This window comes from Poecile atricapillus, chromosome 2 (genome assembly GCF_030490865.1).
Source record: "Poecile atricapillus isolate bPoeAtr1 chromosome 2, bPoeAtr1.hap1, whole genome shotgun sequence".
NCBI lineage: Eukaryota > Metazoa > Chordata > Aves > Passeriformes > Paridae > Poecile > Poecile atricapillus.
Genome location: NC_081250.1, coordinates 42686956 through 42708514, shown reverse-complemented (window position 1 = coordinate 42708514; position 21559 = coordinate 42686956). Strand labels below are relative to the sequence as shown.

Sequence of the window (21559 nt, the reverse complement as noted above, 5' to 3'; positions counted from 1 at the left end):
AATCAAGAGGGATGGGAGGCTTTGTCTTCATGTGCTAGAAATAACTGAACTGATCTCCCAAGATCATCATTAAATCAGTTTTAATAATGTGTTGTCATCAAAAAGAGAAAATTGCCTCCACTCCCAAAATGAGTAGATTACGAAAAGATGCTTACAGATGGTTCACAAGGCTGCAGCTGCTTTCTTGTTCTCCTTTATTCAAATATAAAAAATGCTGTAACTCTTCAAGATCTTTGTGAGAAAAAGAAGCAAAGAGGTGCATTTGGGTTTTTACATTATGCCATTCTGAATCCAAGAACAACAAGCAAATGGTGGCAAAGAAGTTGAAGTGTCTCACTGTGGTTCCAGAGCTTGTGTCCCTGGCAAACCCATCCTGCAGGCTGTAGGATGATCCTTGGCTGTAGTTGATCACACAGGTTGGACAGGGCAGGATCTGTCACGCTGCTTCTGGGAATATGCTAGGTCCACTGAGCAGCCTAGGTTTGGCAAGAACTCCAGTAAAATTACGAAGTAAGTGGTGCCTGTACGCTGGCATGGATGGAAAGGTAGTCCCAAGAGTGGAGGGACTGCTGATTTCTGGGGTCTGAGAAATGCCTCCCTGAGAAAGCACCTGCTCCTTTTAGAAGACGCAAGGATTCTTTCACCCACCTCTAGGCAAACCCCCTTCTGCCCTCGCTTTGGGAGGGAACTGAGGAACGTGATTTAGGGGCGGCCAGCAACACCCTACCGCCCCAGCTGCTGTTAAATCCCGAGCGGAGTTTCCGGAAAGCGGGGAGCCGCCGGAGGAGGGGCAGGGAGGGGGGCACGGCCGGGCCGCGGGGGTTCTGCGGCGAAACCCGCTGTCCTCCCAGCCCCGCTCCCCGGAGCATCCCCGCTCCCCGGAGCATCCCCCTCCGGGCACAGCATTCCCCGCCGAGCACAGCCCCCTCCGGGCACAGCCCCCTCCGGGCACAGCCCCCGCCGGGCACAGCATCCCCCGCTGCCGTGGCGCCTCGGGTGCGCCCACTCGCCGCAGATCTCTTCCCTCCACATCATTCTGTTCATCCGGATTTCTTTATTTATTTATTTTATTAATTTTTTTTTCTTTTTAACCTGCACGTTGGGTGCTTTTTGTTGTGTTTTTTTTTTGGGTTTTTTTTTTTTTTTTTTTTTTTTTGCCGTTCGTTTGTTTAGCGTCTATTCGGAAATACAGGCGCAGAGGGCGGGCACCAGCCCGGTGACTCTCCACACATCCCCCCGGGAGAGAGGCGCTCGCAGCCGCTCCGAGGGTGCAGCCGGCTCCCGGCTGAGCCTCTCCTCATCCCGGGACAGGGCGGACAAGCCCGGCTGGTGGAGGTACCTTGGGATGTGGTGGGAGCCGGGATCCCCGGGCCGGGGCCGGCTGAGGTGCGGAGGTGGGCGGCTGCTGCTCCGGCCGACGCGGCGGGGCTGTCGCTCTGTCTCTCCGACGAAAAGAATTATTTTGGGGGGATAATTTGATGTTTTCTCGCAAATCATAATCATGGTGCGAAGCTTTCTCATCCGGGACGGCGGTGAACTGAGGGAAAGCTTCACCCGCAATTTGGTGTGCATGTGCTTGTTTTTACTTAATTTTTCCTCCGATGGAGGCGTGTGAAAACTCCTCGCAGGTTTTCATCATGGGGTGTAAAGTGTTGTGGATGTTGGGGTTTTAGTGCTATGGGATTTGTTTTGTGGGTTTTTTTGTTTGTTTTTCTGTTTGGGTTTTTGTTTGTTTGTTTGTTTTTCCCACAGCACTTAAAACATTCACCTGTCGACCTCGTGTGAAATAAATGGCAATGGTGTTTGTATCTCTCAGGTTACAGTGTAAAGAAAGGTGCATGCTTACCCACCCTATGAACAAACAGGTCAGTACCTAAAAGAAGTGGGTTTTGTGTTTCAGGTTTCTTGGGAAAAGGAATTTCAGCACAGTCATTTGTACTGGTGTCCATTTAACTTAGTTAAAATGTTGGTGGTATAAAGAAGTTGAGAGTGTTTTCCTTTGCAGGCAGGAATTCTTTTTGCTTGCAGGTAAGATGAAGAAAGTAATCCTTCCAGTGTGCTTGCATGTGGCCCAGTGTAATTAACTGTGTGTGCAAAGATAGGTATTTATGCTGTTTCTTGCAATGCAGCTGGGTTTTGATACTCAGTTAACACCTTTTATTTGTCTTTTTGCCAACAAGTGCACAATGATAGCAAGAGTTCCTTACCTTACAACTCTGTTTAAACTGTGGAATGAATGAACTCCTCTCTGATATCTCTACAGATTCCACTGAATGGGCAAATGTGGCTGTATTGCCTGGTGTGTGAGACTTAGATCTGAGTGTAGCCATAGGTGAACACAGCCCTGTGCTTCTGATCCAGTTATGTGGCAAGACAGCAAAGGTGGCAGCTGTGTGATGGCTTCAAGGGGTCACAGAATGTAAGGTGCCCCTTTGATACAGAGGCTATTGTGTAAATCAGGATTTGCAGATTATCTCTGATGAAATTGTCCTGATTGCTGATGGGACAAGACTGTATGAGGTATGTCTTAAGAGATCTGCCCTTGTTTTACATGCTCCCTCTCCAAAAAGATTTTTGAAATGGGAAAAATCACCTCTGATGAAGACAAATCCCAGCACCAGGGACGCACATGGGAAATTCAACAAACCAAGACTTTAGTTTTCCAGAAATGGGAGCAGAAAATATTTAACCATTCAAACCTTAAGTGTTAAGAGTCTAATAGTCATTATTGCTTTGTTTTTTAGTAATGCTTTGTTTTTTCAGTCATTTGTCCTGCATGTTTTTTTCTTTGATGTTGACTTGGTTTTTTTCCAGCACTGAACATCAGTGCTTTGATCCAGGAGTGACTGGTATATATTAGGTTGTGAACAGATAGTTCTCTTTGAGTCACTTTATAACATTATATGGATATATCCATGTACAACTGAAAGCTAAAGAAAATTACTCTTTGTCCCCCTAAAGTATTTTATGCAGATGGTTATTCATAAATGTGTAGTTAAGAATCTGCTCTCTCCTTTCAAAAAGGAATTGATCTGTATAAATACTTCTAATTACTATGTCCTGACATTATCTGCAGGTTACAGTATAGGTGTTAACATATTTTTAATAGTAAAATAAAAATTTCATTTTATCATTTGGGCACTCTGTACATGATGTTTCAGTGCCTCAGGATAGTAAAGCAATGAAGAGACCACCAATGTGGCTGGTAATTTTCTCTTTAAACTGACCAATTATTAAAATGATAAAGCTATTATCAAGCCAATAAAGAAAGTATTGGAAGAGTAGATAGGCAGCAAGCAAGGAGCCCATATGGATTTAGTAAAGGGAGTTAATGAATAGAAAAAATGATGTTTCTGAAGTGTGAAAAATGTGTCAAAAGAGTTTCCAAAAGTCAGTCTGAGATAGTTTTCACAACAGAAATAGCAAGACAAAGAAGGAGAGTAGTAGCTGTAGGCAAAGCTCAGTGTGAAGCTAATTCCAGAACAAAACAAATTTATTTCTTCTCTTTTGAATGTGAACATAGGTGTTGGACCATGGGTACCCAGGCTGAAGAGCCCATGGGGTGTAGAAAAGGGAAGTTGTGTGAGAAGCATTTATTCTGCTTTCTCCCTCAGCCCTCGGGCTCTGGTTGGAGCTAAGGACATGACCAGTGCTGCAGGTACAGTGGGGCTGACCCAGTGTGCTCTGGCCATGGACTGGAGACCACCTTTAAGCTCCTGTCCTCAGCTGAGGTTGGCACTGGCGTTTGCTGAAATAGCAGGACAGTCCTGAGCAGCCACTGGTATGTTCAACAATCAGAATGGAAGAATTAGGAGATGTGACTCAGGATAGATCGCGCCAGGCTGCATTGATTTTTCTTTTCCAAAACAAATGGTTTCTGAAATATAAAAGGTAGGCAAATTCTCCTTGTTGCATTCCTCTGATACTTCTAAGCTTGCCATGTCCCTCCAGCTGCCTCTTTCCTCCTCAACCGCTGGGGAGCATAAGGATTCTTGATATGTGGATTGTCAGTATTCAGAGATACTGAATGGTCCCTTGGGATTAAGAGGTGTCTGGTCAGGGACATGGAAAAGGATGAGCAGAAGTTCCAGGAAACCTAAACCACATTTGAATTCTAGGAAACTTTTCTAGAGGATATGAACATATAAATAGCCTTATTGTTAGTATGCATGTTTCATGCCACCTTGGGGTTTGTCAAATATAACCATGTTAGATTTACTTAGATTTAGTAACTTTTCATTGCAAAACGTCTGAATTAAAGTGTATATTTTTATGTGCAGTACAGAGTGATAATAATAGGAATACACACGTATTTCATCAGCAGTTAGTGGAAAGACGCCTACTTTAATATTCCTAAAACCTCCTCTTTTATTTTTTTTTCTTGCTGAAGAAGCCTGTATCTCTTGTAGACACCGAGCTTGCATGTCTGGCAGAAAGATCCAGCTGCACTCAGTGGAGCAGCCTCCCTCAGGTGTCTGGGTCTGAGTTGCAGGAGCACAGGGGAGCGCTGGGTGAGCACCAGCCCCGACCTGCCTGCCCACAGCCGCTTTCCTCAGGCATGGGAGGTGAGGAGCAGGCACCTGCACGTAGGCACCGTGTGGAAAATGGGCAGGCTGAAGGTGAAATCTGGCATCGTTAGCGTGACAATACAGACACAGCCCTTCCAGACAATGAAAAGTTAGTGGTTGCAAAACAACAGGCAGTTCTTGAGGAGGAGATGGAATTTGCACTAAGTAATCCAGTTGATTAAATTAGATTTTATGAGTTTCAACTGATTCAGGGCTTCAGGCTTTAAGTCAGAATCGCCAAATCCTTTCAAATTCCTTAAGTGTTTCCCGTTTTGTCGTTTCAGGATGCTCACCAGAACCCCGAGTGTTGTTGCCCAAGTGTTCCTTCTTCTAAGCATAGTTCTTGTTATTGCTATTGCAGTGATTCAGATAAATCAGCAACAGGTCCTCTCCCCAGGGCTTAAGGTAAGTCATAGGATACCTCAGGAAGGAGAACAGTGTTTTGAACTGATGTTTAATAATAATTTTTATGGGGTGATTCAAATGAGCTTACAGCCATAAATTAATGTTTAATCATATCATCATGGGAAAACTGAAGCTGAGAGAAAAAGAGAATTGATCAAGAGTCAGTGGCAAAGCAGGAAAAACATTTCTTGACCCCCTCTCTGTGGTGGCTATCGCACAATGTCTTCAGGACTGAAAGGCCACAGGTGAAGAATACCTCACTCCTTTTTTTTTTTTCCCCCTTTAGTTTTGCCAGAGATTGGAAGTAATTTTAAAATGATTTTGAAGTTAGAAATACCCAGAGTTTAAATTCTACCCCCAAGCACAGCTGGGGAGTTTATGCTGACATCTTTGCAAATTGCTCCCGTGTATCAAAAGCATTTGGGCTCTAAGTATGCACTTGATCCTTTACAATGTGTTGGGACTTGCTGGGTATTAACAGAAGCAAACAAACTTCATTAAGGGGGGCAGAGCAAGCTGCAAAAGACAAACTGAAATACTCTGAAGATCAGGCTTTGCCTTCTGCTGTGGAACATGTGTGCAGGTTCTTCAATGAGAGACGTACACAACTGAGGAAAAGCTGTAGAAAATACCCTCCTAAGAAGCTGTTCAGCCTGGCATGTAGAATTCTGTTTTTTTTCCCACGATCCTCTTGTCAGATTTTTCTTTGAAGTCCCTTGTACCTTTCCATCTGCATGTGTGTTTAACTGGATAGTTCACATACTGATAACCATAGGCTAATGCCTCGTTGCACTTCATGGGATTATAAACACCTTCGGCTTTGTCTGAATCATTTGCTGTTGTGTGAGCCAGACAATGGGATAAACCTGTAATTCTGATACGTGTGTTTTATGTATTTGTGTGGTGTGGTAGGGGGTGTGTGCTGGGATCGTTCGTGGGGCCACAGTGCCTCAAGTATGTGCTCTGTTGAGCCCTAAATGGTTGCTTTCAGCAGCCTCACATCCCACCAGTTTTCATGCAAGGCAAGCCTGGACTGACATGCATCCCAGCTGAAGCCAGGACAAGGCTGAACTCACTATCTAAAAGACAGCCTACACACCTCTGGTGTCTGTTATTAATTCAGTTTCACATTTAGAATGACAAAACTGTTCACTTTACTCTTTGAGGAAGCATTGGAACCACCTGGACAATCTGGAGCTGGTTTAACTGGGGAGGTTTGCTTACTGAACCACAGCAGCTTCACAGCTGCTTCTCTAGGATGGCTGGTGTTTGCTCTTCTGGGTGTGCTTTAGCTTTGGATTTGAGTTTGGGCTGTAAGCCTGCTCATGCAGGTGATATGGAGGACCCTGAGTTTGATTCCTGAGACACCGAGTTGTTCTCAGTGAGTAATTTACATTCACAAGAAATTCACAGGTAGAAAAGGAGGACCTTGGTATGCCAGTGAAAGCCTCCAGTACCTGGCTGATATGATGGAGCCTGGAAGTGACAGTGTCCAAACTCAGTGGTTGATTAAAATTAATTATGGCAACAACATGACGAAAGCAGATTTATTTTTTGCAAATGGCCTTGTTCTTCTGTTACTACTGTTTGTGTTACCTGTGGCATAAATGCTGTTTCCCAAGATCCATGTTGAGAGCATCCATTGTGGCTCTCAAATTATATGCTATGCCCTTGGTGTTTTAAACTGTTGTTGCAAAATTGAATATTATGGATCCTTGATGGTTGGATTATCTGAAGACTGAGCCAGTGATTCATGAAGGAAGGGCCTGCCCATTGCATGAGGCTATGGCACTGAAAGAACTCATGACTCACTGACTCTACACACCATGAAGTAAGAAGAGTGATGAAGAAAACACAAACATCCTCAGTGGAGAAGTCTGCAATTATAAATGATAACAGCACTGAATGCAATAAGCCTTTGCAGCAGTCAAAAAAAAAAAAAAAAAGAAATCTGTTTGTCTATTGCTATTTTGCGAGCCCTAGAGAAAAAAAGCCCACTTCATTATTGTATTTCTTTAATTTGTCCCTTGAGGTGCTACAGTTTTCAATACCTAAATTTTTCATGTCTCTTTTGGCTCTTAGGAAGTGTTCTGCATTGTTTGTGGATGCTGTACTTGATTAAAACTTGTTCAAACCTATGTAGCTGAATTGAAGCCTGCATCTAGCACAGATCCACTTTTGTGACCTCCATCTTCCCTGTAACTGGTTTAGCTTGTTAGCTTCTCTTGGCAGTTTCCCAAGTGATTGGAAGGCAGGTGGCCCATCATAACTGTGCCTGCTTTAAGGGTTTGTGTATCTCTACATCCTCCTATTGGAATAATACTCAGGCTGAAAAGGTGATTGATCCTGAGGCTTGTGCTTGCTTATCTCTTGGGATTACTACTCTTCAGGATGTGCCTACAAAGCCATATTCCCATAACAAGCATTTTCTTTCAAGTCACTTTGTTTTCCCCCCTTTCTTCTTTTTTTTTTTCCTTCTGGACTAGAAAACAGAATCCTGAAGCTTTTCTGGGTCAATGTTGTCTCCCTGTCTTGTCTGACTAATCTAGCCCATTGAGTAGGTGGTGAAGCTCTTGGATATTAGGGATTAACCAGGCCTTTGAGCTGATTGAAATACTCAGTGAGTCAGTTGAAATAGAAAGGAAAGAAGGGAGAAAAAGTAGTTCTGGTCTTTAATGGCTGCTAGCCTGGGATAAGGGTTTGCCTATGCTCCCACAGTGCATTTCAAAGCAGGAAGGCATTGCTTGTCCTTAAAGGCAGCCAAAGGTGATCCAATATGCAACTTGGACAGAAATCTAACATCCCCAGAAAATTTTCATCCAGCCAGTTTGTCTTTGGCAAGACAAGGCTTGTAGAATCTTTTCACCTTCTTAAGATGCAGCATCCTGTGTCATTTCTGGCTTTTTAGTTTTTTAAGATTAATCTTGGTCCTAGCATGTGACACAGTTGTCACTGATCACCGTTTTTTGAGGCTGCATGGGCTAGTTTGCACACAGTGAACTCACACACGTCCTGAGGAGCTTCATGAGTCACCCTGAAATGGGCCCAAGAGACCTTTTCAAAACCAAGCATCTATTTTAAGGTAGGAAGAGGCTGTATAGGAAACATAGAGGAGGAGGAGGGGGAGAAAGGAAAAAAAAAACCTTGTCAGTCATGCCTTGGTTCAGATAAGAATCTGAAAGAAAGCTCTTTTGGGATGGAAATCTCTTACTTACAGAAGGAGGCTGGGAAATGCAGGGGAAGGAGGAAGTAGCTCAAAAAAGTCCACAGTTAACTGAGGTAAAAATACTTCCATTCTCTTCCAGCTCTCCTTGGGCCTGGTAGTTAGCTCTAAAAGTAGGCAAGTTAAAAGCTTGTATTTGGCACTTTAAGCTGACTGAGACTATATTTCATTAGTAGTCCTTAAGCAGATTGACCATTACTGTGTTAGGTACCTCCAGGGTGCTCATCTCTTCCAAGGAGAGGAAATACACTCAAATTATCTTTGCTAAAAGTAGTTACTGAAACAGAACCTGATGATGTAGTGGTTTGATAGTATCTGTGGAGCCTTTAATCTTTTAGTGGATCATGGTAAATATTGTCTGCATAAATATAAATGAAATTTTCATTATCTAACAGTCCTCTATGAAACAGACTCGACTGGTAGTGCTGGTTTTCTTTGGGGGGCAGGGGTTTTTAGGGTTCCAGTAGAAGCCAGGAATAATCAGGTGTGGAAGCTGAATGGTTTGCCACGTGAAGCAGTGATCCTTCCCAGTCGGACTTGTTGGTCCCCAAGGGAGGCAGTGGGATGAAATTTATCAGCCTGCTACAGGGGCTCTTACTGCTTTGCAGACAGATGGAGGCTCTCATTTTTCAGTGTTGTCAGGCTCCTGGGTATCTGTCTGTTTCAAAAGAAAAAAGCTGACAGAAAAATGAGCCTTACACTGTGTGATTCCTATCAATTAGGTGACTTTGGAAGAGCTAAACATACTTTCAGGATCATAAAGAGGATACCAAAATTGCATTTTGCTTCCCTTTATGAGATTGTCTTCCCAGTTACTACAATTTTCTTCTGCCATAAAATATGGGAAAGGGGGAAAGACTGGTCTGGTGAGCAGTGGGGTGGGATGGAGAAACCTGTGCTTTAATCCCAGAGTCCAAGGGACCTGGGACAAGTAATTTAAATATTTCCCATTTATTTTATAAATAATCATGGGGTAATATTGGTTCTCTTTCCCTCTGTATTGTCTTATACTCTGGCACAACCTGTTCTCAGAGGCAAACTCTCAGGTGGACTAAACACTCAAAGGGAGAGGTTTATGGGGAAATTAGGAAAGAACCAGACTTGTTACATCATTCTTACTGTCGACTGTTAGGTACTTTACCACTCTGCTCATAGCTTTATGGATCCCTTGTGCATCCTTGAATCTAAAGCCTGTGCTTAGATATCAAACCCTTCAGTGCTCAGGGAATGGACTGGGATAAAGGGAAATGAACTTGCTCCAAAATCAGGTCCTAACACAGCGTTATCTATTTGTCAGAGTGGGTTTTGAACCTGATGCTGAAAGGAGATGAGCATTCTCCATCCCCACTGAATTAATTATTGAAGATGTGTAGTATGTTCCTTGGTTTGCAGCCAGATTAATTCTGTGCTTGGCTGTTGGATTCATGCCTAAGCGCCTAACACTCAAATTAATCTCTCTTTTAAATAATACAGTGTGCATGCATTTTCTAAATGTCTGGTGGTGCAGTGAAGTGCAGCTGCATATGGGCATTTAAGCTGTCATTGTTTCTTTCTTCATCTAATGTATTCTTTCTTAATCCCCAGTATGGAATAGTCCTTGATGCTGGATCCTCTCGGACTACAGTCTATGTCTATGAGTGGCCAGCGGAAAAAGAAAACAACACGGGAGTAGTGAGCCAAACTTTCAAGTGCAATGTGAAAGGTGAGCTCAAAGGAAAGTTCCTTAGTTGTTTTTAGCCTGGCTTGTAGTGTTTCTTCCCCTTCCCCTTCCCCTTCCCTTCCCTTTTCAGTGCTGCGGAGGGAAGACTGTCACGACTATGTCTGTATTTGTCAGCATTAGTTCTTTTCCTACTGATACAGTAAGATGCTCTAATCATTGCACCAGAGAAAAGAAATTGTAGCAAAATTTGATTTATTCCATGGCAGTGCATGATTGGTGCAGACAGAATTCAATTTAAAGAGAGTCAGGACCTGTAAATGTTCAGACCTTGTGTTTCTTTCAGAATAAAAGTCTTATATATATTTAAAAATAGCTTGGAATAAAAAGAGTTTTAGAAGAATGGGAATCCAGCTCTTGTTAGATGTTAGTTGTTAATTAAGCTTCTCCACACTACAGAATTAGGAAGTAGTTAATAAAATTATTGAGAGAATAGCTAAATTGGCAGAACTATTTCTGAGGGTGTCATAGTTTTACCAAACATGTAGGTGTGGCCTCTGTCTCAGGAAGACCTGTGTCTGTGCACAGCTAGATGTCCCACAGGTACCACTGGCTACCTGCCCTGTCTCCTGTCTGAGGTTTTGAATTGATTCCTCACAGAGAGACAGACTAGGCTGACTTCTGATCACACTCCAGTATGGTTAGGTGGTTGTGGATTCCTTCACAGAAACTCTCAGTCAACTCAGTGACATCTGACTGAGTTGTCAGAGTTACGAAGATGCCACGCATTTTGTGAAGACAGATGGCCAGGTAGCCATGGTCAGCCAAGTACTCTTCATCCCTAAGTGCACCAAATCATCAGGGTACACTCTTCTAGTCTTGGATAACTCTGCACTCTAGGAGACAGAGGGCTGGTTGATGGGAGATGTGCCCAGCTAAGCTTTGGGTGACGGTGGTGAACACATCTGTCAGTGTTTCTTTAGTGACCCTCTAACCATAGTCTTAAGCATTTAAATTGGGGTGTGGTTCTGGGCCATAATGAGAGGCAGATTTTTGCATACCTACTGAACTTGAAGGCCAAATGGTCACCTACTCTGTGAGTTCTGTGATGGTTTTATGATTTCATTTTTGCCTTTATTAAGTACCTCTGCCCTTGTATGTAGGAACCAGTCCCAAATCCAAATCCTTTCTTCATAGTGCATTTAATCTGTCCTGGTAAGACTCTAAGCACTGGCAAAACAGGCAGCTGTCCAGGAGAAAATGGTCATTGCCTTGTGACCCGCTCTGTCTGAAAACTGGAGGAGGGGAGGTTGCAGCCACCAAAGGGGTGTAAGGCAATGGCAGCTGCTGAGGATGTTGCTGATCTGTTTTCCTCTGGTAGCAGCTTTCCTTTCAGCTTCAGGCCTGTTTGTGCTAGACTTAAGACTTTCAGCAAGTCGTAATTCAAAACCAGGGCCGTGAAAATCTAATGATGACACGGTAATATTTAAGTTTCAATTCACACAGCCAAAAAAGGAGCTTTGGAGTGTGGAATCTGTAAAGGCTTGCATATTTTTATTTCTCCTGTTTCTATCAATGCAATGTGATTGAGCATAAATGGTTTCTCATTTTGACTTGGTAAGAGCCACCTTTTGCTTAGCTTGGGACGAGGTTGTGCAAGACATGGCTGCTACAGAGGTAGATGGAGTTCTGGCAGTTGTTCTCTGCGGGGCAGTTGTTTCTTGGGAGTGCCTGGACTGCTCCCTGTGTGACTTCCTCAGCTTGGGAATGTTAGTAAGGAATATTTTATTTACACCCAAATTGAGCCTGAACAAGTAGAGATCCTGATGGTCCTTGGAGTATTGAGCAAGGCAGGACTTTGATGTTAATTGTTCAAATAGCTATGCCTTATGCAGCAAGGTGTAACTCTCCTTTCTGCTCTTTGAAGGCTTTGGAAATTTGGAAAGCTGTTTACTAGTTCATGCACCGGAGCAGACCTGTACCTCTATGAATTCAAGAGCCATTTCTGTGCCTCTTGAAATGCACAGGCACCACATTGTTTATTCCATAAGCACTCCTAGTTTTCAGCCATCCTACCCTTGTTTGCAGTTATGTGGAGGGGGGGAAGGGGGAAATGTCTTTCTCTTAACACCTGTTTGTTAATTGGGCTAATTTGTAGTTGGCAAAGCAGGATGAAATCTATCTCCTCATTCTCTTTTAGGCCCTGGTATATCCAGCTATGAGAGTAGCCCTGGAGCTCTTGCCAAGCCTCTTGATGACTGTCTGAATAAAGTCAAGGAGAGAATACCAGTTCATCTGCATAAAAACACTTCTGTTTATCTGGGGGCTACAGCTGGCATGAGACTGCTGAGGTATGGCACAGATTTGAACTACTCTGTATGCATACTAGCATAGCACTCTGTGGAAACAGAATGTGAAAAATGCACTGCACTGGATGCATTTTTACCCACTGGAAATTGGCCATCTCAAAAGGAAATGGAGCCCAGCCAACTTAATTTAATTAACTTCTTTGATAGGGAAAGCGTGTCTTTCCTCTGTTATGCCGTATTGAAAAGAAACTTGCTTTATTTTGGAGAATGCAAGAGTTTGATTTTCTCTTTCACATCTGTCACAAAATACAGTGTTATGTAGACAGATAATGTTTGTGCACATTCATGGGCAGCAAAGGCAGATTGAAGCTAGACACTGCATTCTGAGTGTGGATGGGATCTGATGTGATGCGGCTTTTGGGGTCTGTCTGTGGCTTTAGCCTTGGCACAAATTGGCTTTATTATATTTGTTCTGTGGCTAAACAGAGCTGGAAGAGAGATTCCAGGACTGTTTTAACCAGAAACTGTCATATAAACACTCAGTTCATTACAAATAAAGGGGTATATAAGGAGAAAAAATCCCACCCACAAAGCTGCATGATAAAGAGTGAAGTCAGTACATACTGAGGGAGTTGCTTGCTGAAATAATGCTGGATACTGGCTATTCCCTATCAAAAGCTTCCCCTTTAGGGAAATAATGTCTGTTTCATTTATTAGGTGATTGTAGGAGTTTTCTTGAATTGCTAGTCAGTGAACAATAAACATGAAATTGCTTTTCCAGATGCTCAGTGTCTCATGTTTTGTGAATTGCTTAGGTTGCAAAATGAATCGGCAGCCAATGAAGTCCTTGCAAGCATTCAAAACTACTTCAGATCACAACCTTTTGAATTTAGGGGTGCGCAGATCATAACTGGGCCAGAGGAAGGGGTGTATGGATGGATAACGGCCAACTATTTAATGGGCAATTTCTTAGAGGTGTGTGGAAAAAACTGCATGATTTTCTTTTCACTGTTTCTCTCTTATAAATGAGAAGTTTGAGAGGACATGCCTGTTAAAGCGTCATAGTTGCAACTTCTGTTTTCCCCTGAAGTCTCTAACAGGGTCTTTTTGTGGCAGTAATAGGACAAACATAAATCAAAGAATATGTTGTTATGGGAATGGGATATGGCAAAGGTAAAATTGTTGATCCACAAAAATTAACTCTTCTCTGAATGACATTGGGTGCCTTACCTAAAACCAAAAAGTTAGATGACTCTTAAATGCATCGGTATGTTAAGTGTGACAGGTGTTGATTGTCTTGCCAACTAAAGATCTTTTCTTATTATTATTTGCTGTCCTTGCTGCCCTACTGGTGAAGGACCTACCTGGCTTAGGGGTCTGCAAATTGTTTGGAAGTGTTGGCTCACTTGTCTTAAGCAGACAAGACTGAAGCACTGAAGGTGGCCAAATATACCCCAGCTGAGCCAGAAATCGTTCATACACAGCTCATTCCAAGAGCGCTGAAAAGCTTCAGGCTACAACACCAACTGTCTTGTGCAGACCAAGCAATACCAATATAAACATACTCATGCTGTTCTCAAACTTGGAATAGGGAGCCAGATGTGTTGGAAAATCCATTTTTAGGTACAGGTATTCAGTGTGATTTCATTCAGAGTAAAAGCTGTACCAAGATGACCTGTAACCACTCATCTGCATTCGTGACAGGAGTGTGCTTCCCTCACCATCGACAACACTTCTGCCAGATTATCTTACTAGGCTAAAATGAACTTCAGCCAGTACTGCTGAGTATTGCTAGCTGTCCTGACTGAATGGTTCCTATCAGATCATGGCCATTAAATAAGAAGGAATTACTTGTTGGAGCTGTGACTGATAGCTCATGGTGAATGTGTTGTTGACTTGCAACATTAAAAAAACAAGTTTTGGAAACACCCGTTCTGTAGGAGTTTTTCTCGTTGTGTGCATTTCATGCAGCAAAAATGGCATTATGAACTTCAAGGTGGTGTCAGTCTTCTACCACATGAATTTTAATAATCCAAATATCAAATTTCATCTGGCAAATTCATAAAAATGGACTGCAAGACGTTGTGAAACCAGTTTAGTCTAGAGAGTTCTGTGAAGAAATACATGTGGAATATCACTAGTAGAAGAGAGAAATTCTGACCTTTGTGACAATGGGCTAAGAGTCAAATTCTGTGAGGAATTGTTTATGGGAATTTTTCACTGTAGAATTTTATTTTGAGTATATTTGCTAGCCCATAAACCCCATCGTTTCCCTTGTGTATACATTCATCTCATCATGCTTACTGGATAAACATTGACATAGATAATCATAGAAAATCTACATTTGGCACTGTGACTATTTGAATCAACTACAAAATTTGGGGAATATTTTGGGAAATATAGGGAAAAATGCCATCTGAATGGATCAGACTGCAGTTTCAGTGGAGGAAATGTACAGATTGAGGGTCCTTGCTCTTTTGACTTTGATGGAGCTTTCATCTGACTTTTTTGCATTTTTCATTCTATTTTCACTATCTGTGATCTCTTGGTATTCTATTCCTTTAATACTTCTTGCCTTGAAACAAGAAAATCTTCATACCATTTCCATTCAGATTTGTTCAGGTTCTCATGGGTATCTGAACTTCAATTCTCTACATTCTAGGATAGACATTGCTCTGGTTAGTCCTGTGCTTTAATCATTGTGCTGTCCTATTGAGTTGAACACTATGCTGCATTCGTTTTCCCATCTTTCAGGATCATTTCACTCTTTGAAAGTACACCCCTCTTATGTAAAAACATAATGCCTGTTTTCCTCATAGTTAATTTTTTTTTTTTTTTAAGAGTGAAGGACAAAGAATGGGGGGGAAAGTTTCAAGAAGTAAAGAGTAGAAAAGCTTGAGGGGAGAACAAGCAGATGATATTTCTAATTTGCCTTGCTTTTAATTTTACATGTAGAGAAACCTTTGGAGGACATGGGTCCATCCTTACAGAAAAGAGACTATGGGTGCCCTGGACCTTGGAGGAGCTTCCACTCAAATTTCATTTATCCCTGAGGACCCTGAGGAGCACTTCAATAGCACCTTGCAAGTGAAGTTATATGGTTACAACTACAATGTCTACACTCACAGCTACCAGTGCTATGGGAGAGATGAAGCTGAGAAAAGGCTTTTAGCATTGCTCTTCCAGGTCTGTTTAAGACCCTTTGCTATGTTGCTCTTGCAAGTGTTCAGTAATTGTCTGAGCAGGGTCTTAGGCTTGTGTTCTCCTCCCTTTGCTGGAGTCTGGAGACCCCAGTAAGAGCTCAGCTGTGCTTTGTTGCGGCCAAACACACTTAGGTTTCATACAAAAAACTTCATAGTTGTTAAAAATTAGTGAGAGTTCTGTGCCATTTGACAAAAAGGCCTTGTAAATATTTTGCTGATCTTGCCAATGACTTCTGGAGAAAGGAGTTTCTATGAATTATAGTGATCAGCAGTGTTGTGCTGACCAGTCATGTCAGTGAACAAAAATACATGCATCTGCAGTTTAAAAAGATTCCTGTAGTTCATGCCAAATTAGGTCTTTGTTGCTTTTAACTAATATTTATTGTTTGGGATTTCTTGTATTTTTTTTTTATTATTCTTTTTCCCCCCAGAAATCAAACACCAGTGCCAATGTGGATAATCCCTGTTACCCTCAAAACTATAACACAGCATTAACGATGAAGTACTTCTTTGGCAGCCTTTGTACACAGTCTCTGAGACCAGCAAATTACTACCCAAACCAGCTTGTGAATTTCCATGGAACAGGAGACCCAGGTCTGTGCCAGGAGATGGTTTCTTTATTGTTTAACTTCACTGCTTGCAGAGACAGAGAAGACTGTTCATTTAATGGAATACATCAGCCAAGAGCTAAAGGGAATTTTGTGGTACGTTTGCAAACACGGTGTGTTTCTTTTTGAGTTTGTTTGCATTTGATTTCTGTAGTTCTGAAAGTAACCTGTCATCCACTCCTTTCCTATAGGCTTTCTCTGGATTCTACTATACAATTAATGCTTTGAATTTATCTGGGCACTTTTCTCTGGATGACTTCAATTCGAGTATGTGGTTTTTCTGTTCACAGAGCTGGTCACAGGTAAGTGGGTGGTTGGTTGGTTGTTTTTTGGTGTTGTTGGGATTTTTCTTTTCCATTTTAAACCTCTAAAATGGGGATATAAAAATAATATGGACTGGCTATGTGTTCAGTATCTTTCAGAAGGTCTGTATCAACCTAGCATTTGTTTTTCCACAGTGCTTCAAACCATGTAGTATTTCTGTCATGCTTAACACTTGGAATAGGTTTCAAAATTTCATTTCATAGTTCTAACCATACTATAGAGATGACATGTAAATTTTAGAAACCATAACATCCTCTATCTTCAATGTACAGTTTTATGTATATTTTCATTGCTTACTACATAAGCTGTTTCACTTTTAGAGTCTTTCTTTTTCTCAATCCCTGTATGTAGCTGCCTACATCTTTACTTGGTATTTCTGAAATATGTTAATAACTTCTAATTAGAACCCAAATATTCTCTAGTTACAAAACCCCAAAGCATTTGCTTTTTCCATAATTAACATGTTTTTTTAAAAAAACCCTTTTGCTTTCAGCTCCAGTTTATGCTGCCTAAATTTGAAGAAATATATGCCAGATCCTACTGTTTCTCGGCCAATTTCATATATTACTTGCTTGTACATGGTTACAACTTCAATGCAGAAACTTGGCCACAGATACATTTTCAAAAGGAGGTGAGTAATAATAATTTTCTCTTACTGTCATTTTAATCCAAAGAGACTGAGGAGGAGACAGAAGATGCAGCAGCCTGCAAAAATGGAATGGTTGTAAACAGCCTTAGCAAATGACTGTCAAATGTTTGGCATAAGACAAGACACTTTTCAAACCTCAGGAGAAATCTCAGCCTGTTTCCAGGGGTTGCAGCATTACTTGGGGATGCTACATAGATTCTTTTAAAGATATTTAAGCAAAGATCAAACACTTGTGTTTTAAACATCTCCCTAGTATTTTGCTCTAGGCAGTAATCTGCCTAAAACACCTCACCAGTCAAGGTCAGTTTGAGCTAACCCTGCTGAGCCAGAGAGCAGAACTCTGCTTCGCTGTCTCCTGGCAGAGCCTAGGAGGAGCTGGCAAAGCAGTTTGTAGTCAGTGAGTGGTGATGAAGCAACTAGGACAGTTTCCATCCTCACCCAGCTCATCCATCTGGGCCGTAATCTGGCTGTCTGGTATAAGAATATTTTGATGGGGTATTGCCTTTCAGCTGACAGAGGGAGAAGGCTTACAATAGCTGTGTAATAGATGCATTTATTTTCCTCTCTGCCACTGCACAAAGCCTTAGTCTGAAATCCTATCCCAGACTGTCTCCTAATGCCCATATAGTTTGGAAATGCATCAGCACTCGCATGCAAAAACAACAAAAGAGTAGGTCGTAGATCTTCATGGTGTATTCTTAAATCCCCTTAGATGTGGGGGATGCTGGCAAGCTGTGAATGAGAAATCAAAAGCAATGTGTTCTGAACAGTCATATCTATCACTCATGCACCAAGGAATCAAGTAGGATTTTCTTGCCTTGTTTTGACCTCTGATGGACAGTCATTAGCAGCTCTGGAGGAGAGTTCAAAGTTTAGCTGTTCCACCAGGAAAACAGCACAGAGTTTACTTTGAGATCTTAATCTCCACTGGGCAGGGGGGTGGGGTGTGGATTTGTCTTGGTATTTAAATATATCTTGTGTCATCTCCAGCAGATAGGAGCAGCCAGAAACAGCAACATTTTCTTGTTTTTAGCCAAGACTATAAAAATACCGAACAAAACAAAACCCCAAAAGGCTAATTTAAAATTAATACCTTTGTTGCCTAGGTTTTACACTAGGGTAATCATGAAACTCCAAAATGCAAAACTACATTCTCTTAATTAGATCTGCCCCTACTAAAATAGTAAGGTCTAATGTTGGCTGATCAGCTAAGCTGCCCCAGAGATAACAGCACAATCTCACTACGACTGGACAGTGGGCTTTTTGTCTATGCTAGGAGTATGTATTTCCTTTTAACTAGTGAACACAGCCAATGAAAAGAACCTTGGCCTAATGCTAAGATCTGGGCGAGATCCAGAGCTAGATGATTTGCAAAAAATTAAAAGTTTTAAACCTCATGATGAGAGGAAGACAAAGGACACTTTACCTTTTGGTCCTGTGCTTATCTAGTGCCAGGACAATGACTTAATGAAAAGGACAGTAGAAAGCTGGTAAACTCTATTGCTCAAACCAGAAGTAGGGAAAGATGGCAAAACAGGAGGACCATGGAGCAAATACAAACATACTCCATTTTTTATTGTTTCATCCATTTTGAAGTAGTTTTCCATTTATGTTTATTTTTTAAATGGAAGAGCCTAGTTTTGGTTTGTTTGTAGGCACAAAACCAAACATGGAACAAAAGATAATAGAGTTCCTGCTTTGGTGACTTTATCCTGGCTTCCTCTTTGGCCATGTTGGTGAGACTCCTTGTGGGTTTTCTTTGTTTTCTTGAACTCAAATGACATCCTGGGATTTGGCTATGGTGAGGGGCTAATTTTAGGAATTGGCATAGTAGTCATGGGTTTATTTGTTTGTTTAAAATGTGTTTCTTGCACAGAAAATTGCCTAACTGGCTGTCTGCATATAGACCACACATCTTTGTACCCATCCAATACCTGTGTCTCACTTCTTTAGCCCAGTGACCAATCTTATTACCATTCTCTGGAACTACAGAAAAAGGATAATTTAAAATGGTTCTGTGTCTTCTTTGTATATTCCGCTAAAGATTTCTCCTTGCTAATTTAAAGGACAGTTGCCATCAACAGCAGTTGAGCTTTTGGAGTCTATTCTCTTTGAAAATTCCATGGGACTAGGACTCTTCTGTCTTTATTTCAGGTTGGTAACAGCAGTATAGCGTGGTCACTCGGTTACATGTTAAGCCTCACGAACATGATTCCAGCAGAAGGTAAGCTGATCCAGTTACCTCTGAAACCTCCTCTGTTTGCTGGGCTCCTTGTCTTCCTCACAGCCACAGCACTGTTGTGTCTCCTCTTCCTCGTCTACTTGTGTATTGCATCGCATCATCGGAAGAACATCCCTCGCGTTGAACACGTATTTATTGCAGAATGAATGAACTTTGCTGAAGACAAAACAAAAATTTTATAGTGCTGTTAAGCAGAACTTTATTTTGCACACCCCCCCATTCAAAAATAGATAGCAAAAATGACTTCTGAACCAGAAGCATCAATAGAGAAGAGGCACAAAGGAATCTGTCATATGGTGAATTGGAGTGCTTTTGGTAATTTTGGTAATTGTTTCTGTAAACCTCATTTGTCCAGTGCGCAGCAGAGAAAACATGGGCAGATATGTCACTTTGCTTTATAAGGGATTACTTACCTTTTCCTGCCAGGTATGTTATTTTTTTTGTTCATTAACTCTGTGCTAACTGGTGAGCTCAAGTAGTGGTGGATTTGATCACAATGGCAGTTGTTTAAGATAAAATGAAACAAGACAGTAGCAGCTGTGGGAGGTGGGAACATGGTAGCTGTCCTTGGTGCAGTGCTGACACTAAAAGTCCTGAAGTAATCTAATTTCTGAAACTGGAACAAGCACTGGATAATGACAAGAACTGAAAGGAAGGGCTGTGATAGAATTGTTTTTATTGCTGTTTCAAATGGATTGATCCCCATCACAAAAAGGTGTAATAAACTGTCAACACCTCTCAGGACTTTTGAGCCTGTCTTAAACAGCTGTATCTTTTGGTACCATAGAGACCCCAAAATGCCTCTGGTACATAAGATTTTCTTTGGAGGTGGAACAAAATGCTTTCACACTTTAGTAACTGAACCTAAATTTAAATATCTCACAGTTGCCTCCAGAAGACAGTTTTCAGTGTCCTTTTCTGACTTTCACAGAAATGCTTTCTGTAGGTCCTTACACTGAAACCCTGACCTGTACACCCCACATACTGTTGGTCTCAGACAGCGGCAGTCCATACTGATTTGACACATATGTATTATTTCAGCTGTCTGGATAGAGTCTCAGATCTTAACATTCCATTAACACGTTAAACCCTTCTTTCAAGGCCAAGAGGAACAGGAGCCAGTCTCCAGGCCAGCAAAACACCTTTTCTCTGTGGGTTCAGGAAAGTATTGCTGGAGCTGTAGTCATGGCTCTACTGCCTTGCTCAGCCTTTCCACTGTCCTTCAGCAGCACTGGGATCCACCTGGAAGATGCTTCTCTCAAACATACTGAATCCAGAGCTTTCCTACAAGGGCTGCTGCCTTCATGCAGCCATCAGCTGGCTTCCATGAAAGCCCAGGCATTCTTCACCAAACCTCACACTCCCTTAAATCATGGGACTATTTCAGCTTCCTCTATTCCCAGTATTGATTAGGGGATAGATAGGAGACAAGTTGCCAGTATTTTTACCCATAAGTAACATTTTTAATTTCATTATTTTGTTTCTACATCACCTTCTTACATAGTTGTTTGTGTGGTTGGGGTTTTGTTTTCTTTTATGTTTTTTCATAGGCTGACAGATGATTTGAAGGGAGCTTAATATCTTTTTAAATGAAAAAAAGAAAAAAGTGATTTTTCAAGTGGATCAATAGGGCTTTGTCCCTTCTCTTCTTCAGTCCCTTCTCTTCTTTGTCCCTTCTTCTTCAGTTGATATACTGCTAAGGCTTGTCAGTCTTACAGGAGTAGCAATAAGGTACAAGGTATTATAAGATGATGAAGAGCTCTGTGGTGTCAAAGTTGTATCTGATAAAGTATCTGGAAAAATTTACTTCAGAGTGCATGGACATTACAGAGGCTGGCAGGAGATATTTTGTGTAATGGATCTGTAACTGCAGTTATGGGTGAAAAAAACCCCAGACTGTTGGATGAGAGAATTAAAATGTTTTCTGTGGAAAATATTATTCTGGAGTATTTACTAGCCCTACAAAACATTTGCTTTGTGAGTGGCAGGCCCATTCAGATGTGGTTTTACACAAATGGAACACACTTGGGAGTTAGTCTCTGTAGAGCTGGCAGCAAAAGAACAAGTAAATTTTTTCAAAAATCATTTGGACTTCCAGATGTACTTATATAGGCCAGTATCTGTTCAAAGAATCAAATTACCTCTGTGAATCGCCTGTTTTGCTTTTTTAGTAGTTCCCTCTTGTCCTTATGTATATAGTCTCCCTCAGTGCCACTGGGATACGACCATCTGCTCCGTCGTACCTCTCCTAGAAGTTTCAGATGGAAAAGTTGAGGGTGTTGAACTTCCAGCCAAGCAGCTTCAGTGACCACAGCTAATTCCTCCCCCAAGTGTGAGCTGCAAACAGAACAGGCCAGATCCTTGTCCTGCT

At 41.7% G+C, this 21559-nt stretch overlaps 1 protein-coding gene across 1 annotated transcript; it reads left to right on the top strand.

Annotated features, from left to right (window-relative positions):
• Positions 1-1827: 1827 nt before the first annotated feature.
• On the top strand, positions 1828-19939 carry ENTPD3 (ectonucleoside triphosphate diphosphohydrolase 3). The gene is made up of 10 exons (XM_058832232.1): positions 1828-1865; positions 4853-4973; positions 9781-9898; positions 12054-12204; positions 12978-13137; positions 15118-15348; positions 15797-16069; positions 16165-16275; positions 16791-16928; positions 19101-19939. Exons 2-10 carry the CDS (start codon positions 4854-4856, stop codon positions 19332-19334), a joined length of 1536 nt encoding a protein of 511 aa, XP_058688215.1. The 5' UTR covers positions 1828-1865; position 4853; the 3' UTR covers positions 19335-19939.
• Positions 19940-21559: the final 1620 nt, after the last annotated feature.